Consider the following 21,003-nt stretch of genomic DNA (forward strand, 5'->3'; position numbering starts at 1 on the left):
GGTAAATGCCACAAATCGTATCACTTACTTCTTATCAAGTAGTCAGATATCTTTTAGATATTAGTGTGCCACTAATTTTGTAGTGTTTAGGGTGTTACAGCAGCAGATTAATGCCTGTGTTTTTAAGAAGTTCAACAATAACCTTTAGGTGTAATGTTCAGGTGTCCACATACTTTTGGTCATATAATGTAGGCTAACTCTTCTGTGGCACCCTCTCAGTTAAAAAATAAAACAAAAACTGGCCACACATCAAGGTTCTGCTGTCAAAGTATGGATTGTTAATATTGATGAGGTTCATAGACATAAAACCACATTTGGAAGACAGCATCTGTTTTCTGTTTGTGAGAACTACTGTCATTGATTGGAGATAGATGCAGAGCGAATAAATAATTGATAGGTAGTTTTTTTCTTTTAAATTCATTAGGCTATGTGAGTGTTGCAGGAATGTTGAACATTTTTAATTTGCTGGTTTTTCTATCTGATGTGCTTTAGAATGAATGAAGATAAATCCTGAATAATTAGAGAATAAAACCTGGAGGATTTTTGGAAATGGCGGGTTGTTAAACTCAATTAACCTGAGACGGCATCGGAAGTGACATGGGAACAATGTTGAGAGTTGAACATGGCCTATTCAAAAGAGTGTAATGTTGAAGCCTAGAGATGTATGACACATGACACACACCATCACCCACATCCACTGACTTCCTTCTTTTTCTTCTCTTCAGTCTAAAAAAAGAACCTCAGGGTGTTATAGTTACTCTCTCTCTCTCACTTTCTTCGCACCCCTCCTTCTCCATCTCACTCTCTTTATCTTGTCTCGGTATGTAAGTAGTTCTCCTGGAAGAAGAAGAGGAGGAGGAGGAGGAGGAGGAGCAGGTTCACTGATTCTCCATTTGTCTGTCTGTGGGTGTATTTTGGAGTTTCTGGAAGAACAACAGCAGTTTGTGAATTATCTCGGTGGCTTTGAGATCAAATCATTTAAAGACTGGATGCATCCAAACTTCAGATTCAAGTTTTATAATCGAAGCATGAACATGAATTCAGCAAGCAAATGTTTCCACAATCAGAATTATTAGATGATTCTGGCCTTCAAGTATTTGTTTGTTTACAGATAAATGTTTTCAAATGAAAAGGAAATGAAAATGGCACTTTTGCATCATTCATTTAATTTCTTTTTGTAATAAAGAAGCTCAAAAAGTTAGAAAGGTGATAAAGAATATTTTATATTTTAATATTTTATTTCTTGAAGCAGTCAGACCTTTCTTCTAACCCTGAAAACATAATGAGCCTTAATATCAGCCTGATAATGGTCTGCCTGTGTGAAAATTGCTTGTTTTATCCCTCATAGTCTGTCATAGTGGAGAATAACTGATGCAACTGTAACCCTCAAGACGTCCCAACAAAAAGACTAGCATGTCCAAATTTCTTTTGTCTTCTCTCACTTAATTTGATAACTTCTACGATGTGTTCCTTAACATGCGTAGCACTGCAAACATGTTGAAGCAAAAGAGGAATGATGTTTCATTTAGTTTCAGTGAATCTGTAACCATTTGACTCTCCGCTTTGGGTCAGGAGCATTAAGCTGTACCAATGCGATGTCACCCTCTGCAGACATGTGTGAAGTATGCTGCACACCCACACAGTCGCCCTCTTTCTAAGGGAAGGAAAAAGACAGATCACACACTGTTACTGCAGAGTGACGATGAATGGCTACAGGTTTACTTTCATTCATAAAATTATGATTACATATGTAAATATTTGTTGATGGAACAGTGAATGGTCGGTCCCTGGCACTTTAGCGATCACCTATGTACAGCAAAAAATCTTAAGGGTCCAACGTGTAGTCTGCCACGTCTCTCGGCAAAGTCACAGCAACAGTTTACAACTCCATGATCATCTAATCTGTCACAGTCACAGCATATCTTTCTCTGACCCTGTTACTTTTGACCTCTGACCTGTCTTTTTCTTTGTCTGATTGGTTATCAGGATGGGAGCTTCAGACAACATCTACAAAGGGCGCAGTACGTTCATGGAAGAGCTGACTGAAGCCTCAGAGATAATTTCCCGCGCAACCGAGCGTTCATTGGTCATTCTTGATGAACTGGGACGGGGCACGAGCACCCATGATGGGATTGCTATCGCCTATGCCACCCTGGAGTACTTCATCAGAGATGTAAGTGTGTGTGTGTGTGTGCGTGAATGGACATATTTAAAGAGGGAAAGAAAAAGAAGAGAAATGAGAGGGGAGGCACTGATGGGACATTTGGGGCAGCTAACAGTTACTGTAGTGCGGCTGCTGAACTAGCAAATAAAGTATAAAAATCCACGCTATTGTCAACCACACACATTCATCTTGTTGTTAAATCCACCAGCATTGTTGGATCTTTAATGCAGCCCAATTAACCATCAAGTTAATGTCCTTCAGTAAAGAGGTGTGTGTGCTTGTGTGCTCTGCAGACTGCAGTGATGGTTTGTTTTGCAGAGAGAGACGAGGCTCCAGAGAGACCTCAGCAGCAGAGCAGCTCTTGAAAACTGAGCAGGATTGTGGACAAGCTTTGATCTATAATGTTAATATGCTGTTAGAGCGGAAGCTGCAATGGAAAAGGAGAGGGAAAGAGTGACCCCTAGATACCTAATTGTTCAAGGGATGTATGTTGTTCTGCAGCAGGCCTCATTTCACCCTCATGAAACATTCAATCAGGGATCATATGTGTCTGTAATGCTGTTTCTTATTGATATGTTTCAGCTCATTCTTCTCAGCTGTCCTTAAAATATTGTGTACGGAAAGCAGAAAGGTCCAATTTTAGCCAGAGGAACTGGTGCAGAGGTTTGCTAAAGAGAGGAGACAGAGCTGGAGATATGTGGGGCTTTTCAGCTCGTAGTTCCTGGAATCAGTTTTCATATGAGTGTGTGTGTGTGTTCTGCTGGGATTATGTGAACTGGCACAGTCAGGAGCCCTTTGGGTCTTGCACAGTGTTGCGTATCTCCATTTTGACAGAACAGATGAGCGGTACCCTGAGAGAACGAGAGAGGAGGGGGGGGGGGTTTGTGTTAGTAAAGTAGGTTATCAATACCAACATCTTCCAGTACTTGTATGTACCAATTAGTGGTGTGGAACAAAAGCATCGATAGTGTAACCACAGAAAACTCATTATTACTGTTTGATATGGGCTGTGTGCTCGAGGTTGTGGCATCAGTTAGGACACTCAGCTGTTTATGCTCAGAATATTTTCCACTGTATTCCACATGTTTTCTAATTGCCGTGTCAAATGAGGCCAGTTGAATTTGGGGAAGCACCTCTGATGTTGGATATCATGTCAAACACGTCAAATAGTGTCAATGTTCATTCATGTAGAGACAGACTTCTTTGCTTGCAACACTTTTGGCCGACTTGTCAGTTTCAGATAAGTTTTAAGTTTTAAATTGGAGATCTGTGGCTAATTTTACATGTGACATCTACGTACCTGTTGACTCTGTGGGCAATTATCTGTGTAATGAGGCAAAATATTTACAGTTGAACAATTAACTTTACTGTCAAGGATGACAGCAACAGTAAATATCAGATGACAGTAAATCACAAAAAAACTGAAATTAAAGCATTTGAAATATTAAGTAAAAATAAAATTCAACCAATATATTTAAAGCTGCACAAATCAATATATATTTTTTTTAACAATGGATCAAATTACATATGTAATGTGAAAGGTATTGCTGGTAATAATGGACCTGCTGGGAATTATCGCCTGCCTCTGCAGTCCCCCTCAGGTCTATAGAGCCTTTTAGCCTATTATGGATTATGGTTTTGGTTTTGGGCCCTCAAACACTGCTTTTATCAACCTCTTTTTTTTTTTAGCAGCAACAGGCAGCAAAAAAAAAAAGCTTTGATACACCGAGCATGCTCTACCTGCCAAACACCAAACGGCACAGACAGACAAAAACACTGTTTAGCAAAAGCACTCATTAGCGCGAGTGGAACAGAGGTATTAACAGTTGGATGGGTGTGTGTGGTATCAGTGCCCTCCAGACTGTAGCTTCTCTGGGGAGAAAGGATTTATCAACTCAGATGGTCTACCTTGACCTTGTGGAGTGCGCATTTAATCTCGCACTTGAGACAATTTGTTTTGCTGGCTATCGTGGATAAGCGCACCACCAGCTGTTTAGCTGACAGATCACAAACCACTGATTCTGAATTCGGGCCTCCTGGTGGTTGTGAAAGGACGAGCCCAGCTCCCACTTCAATCCACTGTGACAGAGACCATTGATGGGTTTCTGGAGTTTTACCACTAAAGCATACTTTCTCTACTGCTGCCTTCTGGGTAATCAAAGCTTACAAGCTGTATCCAATCTATGAGAACTTAGTATTTATTTATTTTCTGTTTTCCAAGAGCTTAGTCAAAAAGCTCCAAATTGCCCTGAGTTACCCCTGTTCAAATATAGATGAATAAACATTTATTTTTGAAAAACCCTTCCAGTTTTTTCATGTTTTGCCAGTTCCACATTAGTTTTTGGACAGAATCTTGGGGTTATGTAATTCTGCTGGAAAACGTAGAATGAAAATGTGTAAGTAGCAGCTAATGCAGCAGGGAGCTGCTGTTGGCAGGAGGAGGGAGCTCTCTAACTACCTGTTGTATAACAGCATTGATTTGTTAGAAAAGCCTTGCTATTAAAGGAAAGACAAACAAAAGAGCACAAAAGAAGTTATGCTTTACAGCAAAAGGCTTCCTCAGTACAAGCAGATCTGCAGTCTTTCATGCTCACTCCTCTTCCTCCTACTCGTCCTCCTCCTCCTCTGCCCTGTCCTCCTCCTCGCCAGACTCAACTGTTCTCGTCAAAAGTCAGACTACTCCTCCTTTGACTCGGTTGTTATAGTAACACACCTTTCCCTGTCCCCAGCACTCACCTGAGAGGTAGTTAAGAATGTAGATGGGTTTCATAACACCACTCGATAAAAGAGACAGCCTTGGCGCAGAATGAGAAAAAGAAACAGGAAAGCAGAGGAGAGAGGATCACTAAAACTAGGAGTCTATGGTGAAATCACGACCAGCACGTGGTTGGTTCAGTACACGTTTGTCTAGTTTAACTCCTCTCTAGCTGTGATGTGTACCTCATTCTGCCCTCTCCTTTAGGCATTACTCACTCTCAGACTCACTTGGACTCTCACTTTTATTCACGCTAACAGCAGGTCCTGCCATTAGCTTCACACTAAGCTTAGCGCTACACATCTCTCTCCACTCGTACCATGACTCAGACTTGCATGAGACTGCACTGACATTGTAATCCTGCACTGTAATAGCAGGCAGAATCAGGCCCAGCTTTACACTTGGACTCACAGGAGAAGTAGAACTCACTAAAACTCACTTTTGGCTGCACACTAATGCGTAGATTTTCAGTAGAATGTATCTCTCAATGTGGGCGTAAATGGTCTGATGTGCTCACGCTGATGCACAAAGCTCCTACAAAGACCCACATGTGCCCCACTGCACTCTGCACTTCTCTGCGCCTGCACTGTACTCATATACAGTACATGGAGAAGATGCTAGTCTGTTTTTCTCTCAACTCACTGTGACTGCTTTCCTTCGTTGACATTTCTATCTGTTAGTTTGATTGTAAGAATTTTGTTAGAAGCTTCATTGTAATCCATACATTGTTCAGAGCAGTGGTTCCCAACATTGCATTTTTACGTAGTGCTGTAATCTCAGTGATCAGTTTTCAGTAAATTTGTCAGATGTAACTAAGTCACACTACATTGTTCAAATATTCTTTCACTCTTTGTTTCGTGTACATACAAATTAGTACTTTTAAAACTGGCATGGACAGGGGATCACAGCTTGCTTGCTTTCTTTCTTTTCAAAACTTACTTGAAAATTCACACTTTCTTAGACTGACTGTTGTGTGGCAGGTGTTGCTGAAAAAGTGCAAATTCTCTGAATAGTTAAATTTATTGTATGCAGTGTTTTTATGTCCTTGTGCCCACTGCTTTAATAACAAACAGAAAAGAGCATCCTGTTACCGCTAATTGGAATGAAATAAATGTGCTATATGTGCCCAACTAAATTTCAGGTGTGCCAAATATGGCAAGCCATTTCTTGGAATCAAACAGCACTGATCAAGACCTCCATCAAGGCAAATATTGACTGAACAATGTAATAGCTGAAAGTAATTTTTTTCATTGTCTACCCGTCGCCAAGTAAGAGCAAATCAAAGAAGGCACAAAGAAAGGCGCAGAATTTATTGTGAATATTTTTGGGTAATGAATAGCGGCTAATACAGTATAGCCTTGAGCCGCTAACCTCAAGCAGAGATGATGAGCGGGCTACAGAGGTCACCAGGTGACATGACTTCACCGTCAGATTAAATTTTCAGACTTATAGTCGTCAACCCCAACTGACACTGACTCAAGTGATGTCACTTGAGGCAAGTTGTCAGATTTAGCGGAGCTGTCGAGCCACAAAAGGCAACAACTTTTTCTAACATATACGGTAGTTCTCCTCAAGTCCTTTGATGTGTAAAATTGGTGGAGTTTCTCTTCAAGAGATTTATAATGTTTAAGTTCATTAATCAGTCGATGCAAAAACAATGTTTCTCATTTGCCCTTAGTGGTCAGAAAAAGTACAAATACTGTACCAAGACCAGCAGCTTTATTGTGGGGGACATCATTGGACAAGTGTTTCTGAAAAGCCAGTAGGAACACAAAATGGACCTAAACTAAAAGGCGTGAAGTCGCCCTAAAGCTCCCGTCCATGTCAACATCTTACACAGTTGTTCCGCACTATTGCACCAAGTATTTTCCAGTTAAACAAAAGACAAAACATTAGCTAAAGGAAAGGTCATCACCTATGCACCTGTCACTGACCCTGGCTCGAATAATTTAGGCCAGTGAGAGAACAAGATTGACTTGCAGCCAAAGTCAGACGTCAGTGACACACACACATGCTCCATTTACACCAAATCTCTCTGTCTCACACACACACACACACACACACATACACACACACACACACACACGCACACACACACACACAGAGCACCTCAGCGAGAGCCTTGTTAGGTCTGAGGTGAGAACACGAAAAGGTGTTGACTCGAGTTTGAATTGGATTTGTGTCTAATTGGATAGAGAGGAGTAACAAGACAGAGAGACAGCAGTAGTAGTGTTGACACCTCCAGCCTTTTCCTCAGGATCAATTTACCGAGTGGAAGCACACTCGCATGCACGCACACGCTCGTCTTTGACAGCATATTGTAAAAACAGCTGGAAAGAGTGGTGATGCTCTACAAGTGAACAGTGAAACAGATACCAATTCAGAAACATATTATATGAGAAGAAGAGGTGGACAAGGTGACACAATGCAGAGAAAGTGTTACCTGTGGCATGTGACAGATCAGCAGTCTGTCAGAGATTTTATCGGTTTTGTTTGAACCGTCATGTCGGATGAGCCGAAACACACAGCCTGTCCCATCTGGACCCGGCCTCCTTAATGTTTGACAGCTCTAAGCATTCCTCTCGGTTTATAAACATACAGCAGATTAGCTTACATTAAGGGTGGATATTTATAGATGTTCCTCTTTTTCAAGACCCAGACCCTGAGAAGTATTCTCTGTGTCTCTTCTATTATTTATATCTTCCAGTTAATTAACTTAAAGCTGCACTAATCAATATTTTTGAATTAAAAATGGATCAAATGATGAGGTGTCCCTAGTGGTGGCGAACCCACATAGAATTATCAAGTGACTCTGCTGTTCACCACCGGCCTACGGAGCTTTTAGTGTCTTTCAGCTAATTGTTTTGGTTTTCTGGCCTGTTTTAATCTCTGAGCCTATACTGTTTTAATTCAGTCTCACTGCTGTCATCAGTTTTGTTTCATGTCGTAGCAGGCAGCTGTTTATCTCTGATAAACCAACTGTACTCTACATATCCAGCACCGAACAGCAGACAGACACAGTTAGCGACCATGTGGTGAACATAGTGGAGCTTTTAGCTGGTAAAGAGCCAGATATAGAGCTAAAATAAGAGTGATTATTGGTTGCCAGAAACACATGTTCAAAGGAGCACTAATGTTGTGATGTGAAAACACGTTCACCACAACAACTTTACAAGGTGATAATCTTTCAATGTTGTGTTTTCAGCGTCCAGCGCCAAGTGGGACTAATTGTCCCAGGACTAATTGTTTAGGCTACAAAAGGTCAAAAACGGTGAGAAACACTTAGTTTCAGTTTCCAGAACCTCAAAGAATGTCTTGAAACTGCTTATTCAGTCAAACCAACTGTATAAATGTGGATGTACAAGATTATAGAAGTAGACTTAAGTGATAATTAGAGCATCGAAATTGCCTGTGAATCATTTCCTGGTTATCGACTAAATCAGTTAATTGTCTAATTCTTTCAGCACTAATTTCATCAGATCGTCCAGCTCTGCAGAGCGCGGCTGTCAGTGGACCCCAGGGTGGTCTGGTAATGAGCTGCCATTAGCACCATCAGAGCATGATCCAGGCTGCTTCCGTTAGTTTTTACCTTTCAGTGTAGGTGGACAGGAATGATTGCTGTTGTTTGTCCATGTGTGTGTGCGTACGTATGAGCGTGTCGTACATGTGTTTCAGCGGGTGCAGGTCTGTGAGTCTTTGTTTGAAGCATGTGGGAGTCACCCCGCACGTCTCTCTCAGAGGGAGGTATTACTCGTGACGTGTGACCTTTCTTAAACCGAGTGGTTAGTGGGCCGATCCTGGAGCCAGGCAAGTCCTGCAGCCACCTGTCTGCTGCGATGATTTAACACACAGGCCTGCTTCACCATGAGAGATCATAGACGATTTGTTATCATTCCCGTCATCACCAGAGTTAATGATTATTTCTACTAACATTTTTGGGATATTTAATCCGGTGCTAGTTATTGTTTCAAACGTTCATCACATTGTCAAAACTGTGTGTCTAGTTTTTGGGAGGTATTTTCACAGTATTTTGTGTTAATGTGTCCTCACTACTCCCATTTACATGTGCTGGGGTCGTTAAAGTAAGCAGGAAAAGGAAATGCATTTGTTTTAGTGAAGAGCTCTCAGCAGCTGTCCTGAGAGTGCAGTGCGGAGAGGAAAAATGTTTGTGTCTGCATTTGAGAGAGAGGCTGAGTGAGTGAGTGCATGAGCCATCCGCTTTTTGTGATTTTCATGTCTTAACCTTAATGCCAAGAGTTCAATCACGTAGCCTTTGGGTGGCTCCTAGGCCTGACAGAGATTAAAGAATGGCAGGATGAGGTGAAGTGCCTTCACTTTGCTCAATCTCTCTCCAGAGCCTGAAAAGCCGGGCGTGGTGTTCACAGCGAAAGGCAGAAAAACTGATTGTGATTGACTGCAGAAATCCTCAAGAGAGGAGGGGGGGATGACACAATACTGTATGTACGTGTTTATACTGGTGGTAATGTTCACGAAGCATGTCTTCATGTATTGGCTCAGCCCACTGCAGGGTACAGAGGCAGTTGAGTAACACTGGGCCAAAGTGCAGTAGATGTAGATGCTCTGCTCTTTGTTTTTCAGCTTCAACTTTTGCTTAGTTGTGGTAACACAGACGTTGTTACATAATGCACCATTTGTTATTAGTATTATTACTTTATCCCTCTCTTTTGTCTTTTCTGTTTGTCTGTTTTTCCTCCTTCTTTTCTCTTTTGTAAAAGGCTTAAACAATATTTTAAAAAAATGATTAATATTCACTGAGGTCAAAGGACAAAGAAAAACATTTAGTAGAATAGAATCAAGACCACAATGATTACTGGACATATTAATCATATAGTTGTAGTAAGCGTAAAGATACATATGTCTAAGGGCTTACAAAACCTTTTTTTTAATTTGAAGTATATGTAGTAGTATATTTAAAGAGAGTGTGCTGTGGGGAAGAGGTGGCTTTGTAGATTAGTTTGATTGATGGATGGCAGTGTCGGTTGGTTGGTTGGTCCACCACTGAAATATCTCAACAACTATTGGAGGGATTTCCATGTAATTTTGTACAGACATTCATGGCTCCCTGAGGATGTGTCCTAATGTTTCTGCAGACTTTTCCTCCAGTACCACCAGCAGGTCAAAGTTTCCACTTATCCACTGAAATATCTCAACATCTACCACAGTGGCTGCCAACCTTTGATACGAATCCACGTCTACTTGTGATCCCTGGATTACTATGAAATTCAATAGAGACCTTCATGTCCCCCTCAGGATGAATTGTAATAACTTTAGTGATGCCTTAACTTCTCATCAGGAGCTGTCATCAGGTCAAAATACTTTGGTTTATGACCAAATGACCTGCAAAACCAACGAGATTCCCATCAGCCTCAGCTGCACTTTGTGTTTAGTTCTAATTAGCAATTTTATTTTTTATTTAACTTTTATTTACACAGGTAATCTGAGACCCAGGTCTCAATCTCAAGAGAGACCTGGTCAAGCCAATTATGAACATGCTAACATGCTAAACTGGTGAACATGGTAAACATTACATTTGCTAAATGTTAGCATTGTCATTGTGAGCATGTTAGCATGCTGATGTTAGCATTTAGCTTAAAGCACCACTGTGCCTAAATACAGCCTCACAGTGCCGCTAGCATGGCTGTAAAATCTTAGTCTTGTTTATTTTGCGGTTATGGCTTCCTTGTTTATGAGATTGTTTCTGTCTCATCCTTGTGTTTTATTGGACTTTGGCTCATTTGATTTTCATGTGTGATCTTTATTCTATCAACTTGACCTCTCTTACACTTGGTAATGAAATGTGCTCTGCATCTGGATGTGTTAAACAGACAATGACAAATACAAACCGCAATATCTTAACATTTACTTTAAGAGTTTTTATATCATTTTCCTGTCTTCATTCTGAGCACGCTGTGATCAGATCTCATTTTCACAGGCACAATGCAAAGCTGTTGAGTAGGTGGGAAGGTGGTAGTTCTATTGTCAGTAAAACCAAACATGCCAGGTGGAGGGTCACCACAAGTGACATTACCTCACAGCCTGTACTTACTTTTCTTACTTTTACCTACCAGAGAAAATTCCACGACCGTCTGAGACAACAGTCACAAGCTTCTCTGGCAATCCGCTACAGAGCAGCGACTGCAGCGGTACTTTCTTACTGATGTGAACACAATGTACAGATTGCATTTACACCTGGCTGACCCTGTTTATGCAGTCTTCCTGATCCTTAACATTTTGATGCCAGGCTGAATGAAGAGCTGTCAGAGAGCCTGCGTACTTGTTTTTTCTGAATGTTCACACTTCACTCTCTCCTTTTTCTTAGATGAAAGCTCTCACCCTGTTTGTGACCCATTACCCTCCTTTGTGTGAGTTGGAGCGGGCACATCCTGAACATGTGTCTAACTACCACATGGCTTTCCTACTCAATGAACCTGACATCGCCACCGACACTGACGGTACGTGTGCATTTATGTGCACATGTCAAAATGTTTTCAATGTTTTTGGGTGGAAATTACACGTTTGACGGTTGCCAATATTATTAACAATCTTACTTACTAAATCATTGTCACTTGGTACTTTGTGTGTATGCTGACAGATGGAGAGGTTCAGCCAGAGTTCATCACCTTCCTCTACCAGTTAACTAAAGGAGCTGCAGGGCGGAGCTACGGCCTGAATGTCGCCCGATTGGCTGACATCCCAGATCCTATACTACACACTGCTGCACGCAAAGCCAGAGAGCTGGAGAGCATGGTCAATGCCAGGAGGTACAGAGAACACACATATTCACCCTGACCATTTCTGAAGTTGCGTTAAAACAACGCAAGGGGCTGATCTGTGAATTTGAAGGTTTATCAGACGCCAAAACACTGCACAGTGATTTGTATTTCTTTGTAGTACTAGCGGCAGGACTTTACAACTATGCAAAGTTATCATGAAGGCAATTATTTTGTCTTTAATAGTGATAATCGCAAGGTAAACAGTAGAAATATGCTTTTCACGTTACAAAAATAATCTGCTATGTATTTGATAATGTTGCATTGTGGTGAAGTTTGAGCTTGGTTCAACTGGTTGTTCGTGACATGTGGCGTCGGCCTCATTGAAATAAATAATAAGGGGTTTTTTTTCATGCCGAGCTGAAGACAGTCTGACCGCAGCCTAACACATGAACATCATTAAGTTGCATTATGGGAACTGTAGGATCCTGTGTTTTTGGAGCCTGACTCATATTAAGGACTACAATTCAGGATAATCTCTGCTGCTTTCATTTTACTTACAAAGTTACTTATTTCTCTTTTTTAATCAGTCTCTCACACGTCCCCCTAACTAAATCACTGCAGTATCCCTTTAAACCCTCTCTGAAATCATAAAATATCCTGTGCCTGAGTTTCTTGAATACTGTTAAGTACAAATGGAGCTTGACAGATGAAAACTCAAACGAGCAAAACGTGAGTCACAATAGATATAAAACTTGAAGCCGCTCCAGCGACACTAAATTGAGTGTTTGTTTAAGCTGTAACACTCAAACAAACTTAATTTCATTCTTGTGCTAACTGAACCGGAAAATGTACCAATATTCCTGGAAAATCAGACTGGGTACAGATTACTGGTGCAGCTTAGACTTGATGACATCAAGGAGTTCCACAGATGAGAGAGAGAGAGAGACCTACAAGCAGGTTTATGACAGGAAGTATTCCGGTTTGGAATTTGGTGACTGCTGCAAAAATGTGACCTGTTTGATCCTCAGACGTTCAAAACCAGTTTTTAACTGACTTCGGTTTTCTTCAAAAAATGTTTTGGTGTCAATTTAATTTTAGATGTTTTTAGACATCTCATGATGTCTCAAATGGATGCAGCCGTTGCCACCTTTGATGGTCAGTTCACCACCAAACGGCAAGGCTCATAGATGTAGTATTGGGTTTCCAACATCTACAAATTTCTATAAGCAGAAATAAAATTGATTTTTAGAAGTTCTTTGTTTGAAGTTCTGATTTTAAATTGAGGTTCCTAATTTGGTTATCAACTAAAACACTATTTTGATTAATATAAATGTGCAGGAATTGTTGATTAAAACCAAACTGAGATGGTTTAACAGCTTTTGTCAAACTTTTATCATGCTATTTTTTCTCCCAGGGGGTGAAAATATTATTTTCCTTCGACTGATTTATTTTTACGAGTAGTATTACGAGGAAAGCGCACATAAATAGGTAAAGGAGGAGATGTTTTTTAATGCTGATGTAGACAAGTTTTTCTATTAGTATGAACCACACACTGCCAGTTGTTCCACTTACGATTGAGTTAGGAAGCGGAAATACGGAAAATTCTTAGTGTTTTGCTGTCAAAACGTCACCGTATTGCACTTTCTTCTGTCTCTGTAAATTTGTACACGGCATCTCCTCGCTCTGTAACAGACAGCCTGCTGGGAGTTGAGTGCTGCTTAGCCTCTGCCTAAGTAATCCTCACCATATGAAATATCTGTCAGCACACACACACACACACACACACACACACATACAGATATACCTCTCCATCAATGTAATCCTCCCTATATGAAATGTTTGTACTTTGTTGGAGTGAAGCCATGCTGAGTACACAATAATCGTACACAGAGGAATTGAGCTGCTGGTCGGAGGTTAAGAACAGGGATTTTATTGTACTCTCATACACAGCTGTGTGTGAGAGTACAATGTATTTAGGCTCAACACATGCAGGGTTATGTGAGGATATACAATAGCTTTATTGACAATATTTTGTTAAAGCAACATTTCTGTGTCTGTGTCTCTGTCTCTCTCCAGGAAGAGTAAGAAACTTCTCTCAGATCTGTGGAGCATCTCGGACAGATCATCCCTCATGGAGTGGGTGCAGTCAAACTCTTGACATCGCTGCAACAGTAGTCAAAACAAGAAGAGAGAACACAGCTATCATAAATGAGCATGCTTATAGAAGAATATAAAGTAAAAACTTGTTTCAGAAAGGACTGATGGAGTAGAGTGGTTGTTGCTACTCTCTTTGCTAGTCAATCAATTATGTGTGAAAGTGCATGAAAAGGATTTTAACCATCTCAGGTTCTGGTTATCGTCATCATCTGTACTGTAACCTAATTGTCATAGCATAAATTAATACAAACTGATCAAGATGTTACCCACCAGACTCTATGTGACATCAGTGTGTTTGGTGATTACTTGATTGCTCTTTGACCTTAACAAGAGGACGATGGACAGATAAAAAGAAAAGATCAAAATTAATGTGGCAGATTCAGAGATATCGTGTTTTTTTTTTATTCCACCCTTTCTTCTCCCTTGTCAATAGGTGTTGCTTACATTACCCATAATGCAACGCTACCACTGATTCAGGTGTGTTATGCTAGTAGTGGCTAATGTAGCCTTGAGCCTCGAGCAGAGATGAGGAGTGGGTAACTCCACTCCCCCAGATTTCTGTCATTTTCAAACTTGAATTCTTCAGACCCAAGAGATGCTGACTCAAGTGATGTCACTTTTTATCTGACCTTGGGCAACTCCCCCTGGAGCCTCAAAAGGCTTTATAGCCTACGTCTTTTTTTTTCCACATATGCAGTTGTACTCCCCAGGATCTGTTCACAGACTTTGGTGTGTAAATTCGGTGGAGCTCCCTTTTAAATAAGAACTACAACATTTCCTTCTTCTTCTTCTCAGGCAGAAAACATTAAGGAAACATATTTTGACATGAAGAGGAATTCAATTGTTGACTTACACCCGGATTTGTTAAGGTAGAATATTGTATTCATTTATCTTTTTTTCTTCATCCATTAATGTAATAGTTTGCGTGTGCTCTTTGCCATCCAGCGCTATTAATAATGCAGAAACAAATCACAACATTTGCCACTGAGAAATCTGCATTACATCTCCATCTCTCTCACTCTGAAACACACACACACACGCTCCGCCTTTAATTCCGCCAACTCCAAGATCAGCGCGCATCACCGGAGAGGGAGAAAGATAGAGAGACCTAGTGGGAGTGAGTGTCAGCGTGCGAGAGAGAGAGTTAACCACTGTCAAAGCCGATTACAGTTTATCGGGTCTGTGATTCTGTCACTGTGTCCACTTCAGGGTTTTCCCCTTTGTGAACGACACGCCTCTCGCGCTCTCCTGCTTGTTTTGTTGTTGTTTATTTATAGAAGCGCGCTTTTTTTTATGCTGCAAGCAGCATGGATTTATTCTAGTGCTTGTGGGACTCGGACATCTTTACTATGAGTTTCTCTGCAGAAGCGCTCCTGTCAGCGGGGCAACTTTTCCGTGCGCCACGGCGCCGCTGAGCCGCACGTCTCTCGGTGGGAAAGTTTACACGCAACCCCCGGCGAACATGGGCTCGCGGTGAAAGCTCCGGTTGTCCCACTTTCTTCTCTCTTCCAAACGGTGAGACAACATGCAGAAGAGCGTCCGCTACAACGAAGGGCACGCGCTGTTTCTGTCGGCGGTCGCGCGTAAAGAGGGGACTAAGCGCGGCTACCTGAGCAAGAAGACGGCGGAGAACAGCCGATGGCACGAGAAGTTCTTTGCCCTGTACCAGAATGTACTGTTCTACTTCGAGAACGAGCAGAGCGCGCGACCAGCCGGGATTTACCTGTTGGAAGGATGCACCTGCGAGCGCGCGCCGGCGCCCAAGATGTCCACCACTGGGAAGGAAGCAATGGAGAAACAGGTGAGAGGTTTAAAAAGAGCAGGAGGGGATGTCAATCCACTGAGCTCTGCCGTGATTGAAAGTTCCCACATCGTTTCTTATCTAATGGTACAACTTCCCCAAATCTGCTCAGAGCTCCCTGACGTCATTATGGGGACAGATTGGTGCAGTCGCTGGTTGGTATGACATGGCATTACTATGGTAATATGACAAATAACTAACAGACATGCACGTCAGAGATACACATGTCTGGAAGCTAATATGTTGTGTTTTTCAGATAACCAGTTGTTTTACACAGAGATTTATAACGATAATTGCTTGTTTATTACATTTTAAAAAAATCATAATGAAAACTACAAGATCAAAAGATAAAAGATTGTTTCATCACACTCAAACTGACGCCCATGTAAAAAGAGTAAGTGGCTCATGCAGCATCAGAATAAAGTGGCTGCAGCAGCTCAGCCTCTCTGCTCTCCACAGTTTCAACAAGCCCTGCAGTGTCAAGAGCAAATGCATCTTCCCAGAGCAGGTGACCAATCCCCAGAGGATTCAGATGTGCAAATGGGAGCAGGCTGGTTGGAGGGAGAGGTTTCCCCACAGCATGTCTTTTTCCAATTCAAAACAACAACAACAAAAAAGATCTGGTCCTTACCTTTCAACTGTCACACATACATTTATTTCTCTTTTAATCTCTCGGCTATTTGGAACAGTTCTTTCTCTCTGAGGGCATGAAATTTGCTGGCTGCTGATTTGTAACCTGTTAATAGTCTGTGACATTTTCATCATGCAGTGATGTTATTCTGAACGTCACCTTATGTGGATGAATCAAACAAGGTTGAAATTTCGCCTTAGCTCAAAGTCAAATTCATTCTGAGTCTCATAGTGGGAGGCGACTATAGCAATGCAGCAACAGGTTCTTGTGTTTAACCCCACGAACGCTATAAAGTTAGAGAACACATTTTCATGCTATATTATATTGATCCAGCACTTCAATAAATCTATATCATCTTGATAATTAATGAAATATTAATTCCCAGAATGCCATGTTTTTATGGCTGGAACATTAATATTCTAGATGTCTTGTGCTTCATTTAGTTTCACACACACTGCAGCGTGGCATATTTAATGTCTTTATAAACCTTGTGATCCGAACTACAGTTGGAAATAAAGCTCTGTGGTGCCGCTGCTGAATCCTGCAGTGATGAAAAGGTTAGGGCTTCATGACTTAAAAGCAGCGAGATTCAGGGAAATATTTTGGGCAAATCTGTTGGTGGCTGTGCTCCTGGAAGTTGCCTCGGCATTGTTGCTCCAACAGCTAGGTAGATCTTGTTGCTAGGAAACATTGGAATTACCATTTGCGCATGCATTTCATTGAGAAAAAAATGAAACGCACATGCATTGGCCACACGTATATCATCAATCCTAGGGTTATATCAATCAAAGAATAAGCCTTTGTTGTAGTTAAAAAAAATAAAAAAAAACCTCTACTTCCTGAAAGTAATCACAGAGAAAACAGAATGATTTCTGTTTCTGATCCCAGTCTTCAGCTGGCCTCAGGGACTCTGTGCATATGTGTGCACAGGAATCATGCCCATTAAAATGTAGGGGGAGGGATACACTGGAGAGCATTGACTTTTTACAGTTTCAGCAAGTACTGAGGAGACAGTAAGTGGATGCACAATTAATCATATAAGAGGTGGGGAGAGGTCAAAAATAGCCACCAATCATCATCACATCATCACAGTCTCCCACCTACTTCTACAGTAGATGTGTCCATGTCTCTTTAAATGTCCAGTATGTTTAAAGACAATTCATTCCAGATGTATGCAAATGGTAGAGTGTGGTTTTAATCAAGGCATACATAAAGCAAGAAGACTGTGTCTTTATTTCTGTAATGGAGTTATTAATGATGATGAAAGGAGGATAAAATTGAGGGCAAAATTAAATGTGGTCTCAACCGCTAATATTGTCACTGATGTAAGCATAAAACCTGTCTCTTGTGATGTTACAGAGCTTGGCAATTATGATGTCTTATTTCATCTTTTTATACACACTCACACTGACTGTCTCACGCTCTCTCTCTCTCCCCAATCTGCCTCACTCTCACTGTACAGCTGTGATGTTTAATTAGGGTTATTTTCAATCTGCCCTCAGCTGAAACCTTGTGTGCTGCCACGTAACCGTTTAACTACATAGCCATGCACACAGGAGGAATAAACCAAATGGCAATGACATTTGGTCTGGCTTATGAGGCTGTGTGTGTGTGTGTGTGTGCTTGTGTGTTTAAGATGAATTTCAGAGTCCAGTCTGATCCTGGGTTTTATTCCTTGTGCGAGGGTTTGGTAGGATAAAGTGGGAGAAGGCCTTCTATCTTTCCATCAGTCCCTCTTGCTCTTCACTGTTTTTCTGTGCAGTAGAGTCTGCCAGCAACCTGCAGTGTCACACCCCCACAGTGAGCCACAATGCAACCACACAAATAACGCACAGCTACTGCCTCTCTCTCTGTTGTACTAGACACAGACCCTTCAAATAATTTGGAGAACATTCACACTGGTCTGAATGGTTTTCACAGTGACTGTGGACATGCATTGCTGATGGCCTAGCTGCATATAATTGTCAAACTATCCCTCCCCCCATTGTCAAGCGTCTGTTTGGATATTGATCCCAGAGAGAAGCACAGTTCATCGGAGGCCACGAACAAGGGGAAATGACCCTTACGTACAGTGCAGTCTGTTTCCAGATCGCCACCCATATGTCAAATGTTGCTTTCTTGAATGGCTGTTAGCCACGTTGCAGAAACAAACGAGCCAATCAGCGCCTTTGTAGGACTTTGTAGGTCTGGAGGTTGGGAACATCATCTAATTGTGCCAGAGCCAGGATCTAAACAAATCAAGGATGAAATCAGTGCAGCTACAGAGGCTGTTTAGCCTACAGCTCTGGAATTGGAAAGTTTTGCATGGAAGGGGTTTCCTCTTTTTTTTGATGATGCTCCCCACAGATTTAGTTTTTATCAGCTTTTATTATCGGAATTTAAAAAGGATAAATAACAGGCAAATTGTAAAGTAAGTTAAATAAAAAGCCAAAATGAAACGTGTTTAGTCTGAGTAACAGGCTCGGTATGGTGGCCCTGAGGTGCAAAACATTATATTTCTGAAAATTAGTTAACAAAACAAAACATCAACAACAATTTCTCACAACAAAAAGTAGTGAAGTACCTGCTTTTATTCTCATTGTTTAGAGAAACATGACGATTTTTCTGTTGTGTTCCCCTTGCACAGGTGTTTGTGCTGCATTTACAGTCCGTCACATGGCTCCATCCTCCCTCCTGGGTGCCAAAAAGAACTTGAGCCATGCACTTGTTTATTTTTGTGACAGTGCAAGAAAATGTATTAAAAAAAAAAAAAAGTCAGCATGCCATTTTAGTATCTCCAATGTTTCTGTCCAAAACTAAGTGCAGCCAGAATGTTTTGTATACTGCAGCAAAACGTTTGATTCACCGCCAAACGTTTGATTTGTGCATTACATGTATAAGTTAATCAAAACCAGTCTTACTTATTTATTGAAGATGAATCATACACTATGCTGTGTTTTCTAAACTGTTTTCTGAACTATTTTCATTTTTGTTGAGTTGTTGTCTGAAATAATGTGTTTTGCACCTCAGGGCCACCGACAGAGGACTTAATTGACAATGTCAACGTTAATATGGATTATGAAATGAGGAATATTTTTTGGGTGTTTCTCCAAGACATGGATGCTTATTATGTTAAAGTTTCATGTTTACAGAACATAGGGCTCAGAATCGTCATCAAGGATGACAGATGACAAAGGAGTGGACAAATTGGCTTTTTAGGGGATTGAATCTGTGGCCTTCCCTCCATCCATGTGTAATGCACATGGCTGTAATACAATGAAATAAGAACTTTCATTAGAAACTTCAAGCACGGGAGAGATTAATTAAATCTTGTCTGACATGGCAGCATTAGCTTTAATAAAGTGTGTTTTTTTTAAGCTATAGGCACATAGGGGTTCTTTTCAACAGTCTCCATCCTCATTAGAGTTGATACAAGAAAAGGTGGGTGACACTTTAGAGTACAAGTGTCAGTGCTTACTTCTTCGTGCATATATGTGTCTGTGTGTGTGTAATTGTTTCTCATTAGAAAGCTCCTCTAGCCCTAAACGCCCCTCGCAGAGCCTCACGTTTTCGCTGTTGCTCGCGCTAATCGACTTCATCAAGGAACCAATTCTTCCCGTATTCCCAGAGTCTGATCTGCTTTCCTCCGCAGGCTGATTTTCAAGTTCTCTGGCAAGTGTTGGAGCCATTATGGACCTCATTAGCGTCAGATAAGAATTTAAAGCTGGCATCAGTCTTCAAATCTGTCTCTAGTGTTTGAACTACAACACTAATCAAAGTATGGATGACAACGAGGGTGGATTTTACTTTCAAGAAGACACTCCTGGTGCAACAACGGTGTTCATGTATCTAATTCTAAGTGTACTCTCTTTCCTATGAAAACCATTGTCTCCAAATGTTCAGGAACTCAGAAAAACATAATTTCGGTAAATATGCTTACTTGCTTTCTCTCAGAGTTAGATGAGAAGATCGATACCACTCTCATGTTTGTATGTCAAGTATGGAGCTTGAGCCAGGACACGTTAGCTTAGCTTAGCATTCAAATTGGAGCACGAGGGAAAAGCTAGTCAGCTGCTCTGTCCAAAGTAAAAAAATTGGGAAAGTTACGTGCTGTAACTGCTCCCTGTCTTCATGCTAGGCTACGGTAATCACCTCCTGGCTGTAGCTCCACACTTCCCCTCAGCTCTACAGTTTTCTATTGTAGTGTCTTTCAGCTCATTGTATGGTTTTGGTTTTACAGCTTGCAACTTGACTGTTTTGGTTCACTCTCATTGCTCTCGTTAGCGCCGTTTTCTGCAGCAGCAGGCAGCTCTTTTCAGGAAAAAAGCTCTAAAAATCCACTGTACACTAACTGTTCAGCAGAGTTAGAGACTATCTGCTGAACATAGTGGAGAATTTATTGGACCAAACTGAATATTGGACTTAGATTTGTCAGGTTGACACAAACATGACTGCAAATGAATGCTAATATTGCTAATGTCTGTATGATGTGTAAATAAGCTTTCTTGATGTGTAAATAAGCCGCTGTTTGCTAACTTGTTTGCCATATCAACCGTATCAACTTTATAAGGCGATATGTCAATGTTGTGTTGACAGCTTGTGGTGTTGCCTCGAAGGGGAGGGTCTACAGGTGCTGAGTGGTGGCACCGAGAAAAGGCGAAACACACACACACACACACACACACACACACATCCCACAAGGAGAGTATAAAATAAACTTTAGTGTCAGGTAATAGGATTATCAAATAGTTTCATGTGTGTTTTTGATGTTGTCAGCGCAGA

The 21,003-nt window shown here is 41.1% G+C and overlaps 2 protein-coding genes across 4 annotated transcripts in view; both read left to right on the plus strand.

Annotated features, from left to right (window-relative positions):
* Nucleotides 1-14,143, plus strand: part of msh3 (mutS homolog 3 (E. coli)) — a 40,001-nt gene extending 25,858 nt beyond the window's left edge. The window contains exons 21-24 of the mRNA XM_070904660.1: nucleotides 1,987-2,173; nucleotides 11,260-11,392; nucleotides 11,533-11,701; nucleotides 13,730-14,143. Of these exons, the coding sequence (XP_070760761.1) occupies nucleotides 1,987-2,173; nucleotides 11,260-11,392; nucleotides 11,533-11,701; nucleotides 13,730-13,811 (571 nt within the window). The 3' untranslated portion in view covers nucleotides 13,812-14,143. The remainder of the gene's footprint in view (nucleotides 1-1,986; nucleotides 2,174-11,259; nucleotides 11,393-11,532; nucleotides 11,702-13,729) is intronic.
* A 1,192-nt stretch (nucleotides 14,144-15,335) lies between these two features.
* rasgrf2b (Ras protein-specific guanine nucleotide-releasing factor 2b) overlaps nucleotides 15,336-21,003 on the plus strand; it is a 39,522-nt gene continuing 33,854 nt past the window's right edge. For all 3 annotated transcript variants that reach the window (XM_070904098.1, XM_070904099.1, XM_070904100.1), the window contains exon 1: nucleotides 15,336-15,611. In XM_070904098.1, the coding sequence (XP_070760199.1) occupies nucleotides 15,336-15,611 (276 nt within the window). The remainder of the gene's footprint in view (nucleotides 15,612-21,003) is intronic.

This window comes from Enoplosus armatus, chromosome 4 (assembly GCF_043641665.1).
Source record: "Enoplosus armatus isolate fEnoArm2 chromosome 4, fEnoArm2.hap1, whole genome shotgun sequence".
NCBI lineage: Eukaryota > Metazoa > Chordata > Actinopteri > Centrarchiformes > Enoplosidae > Enoplosus > Enoplosus armatus.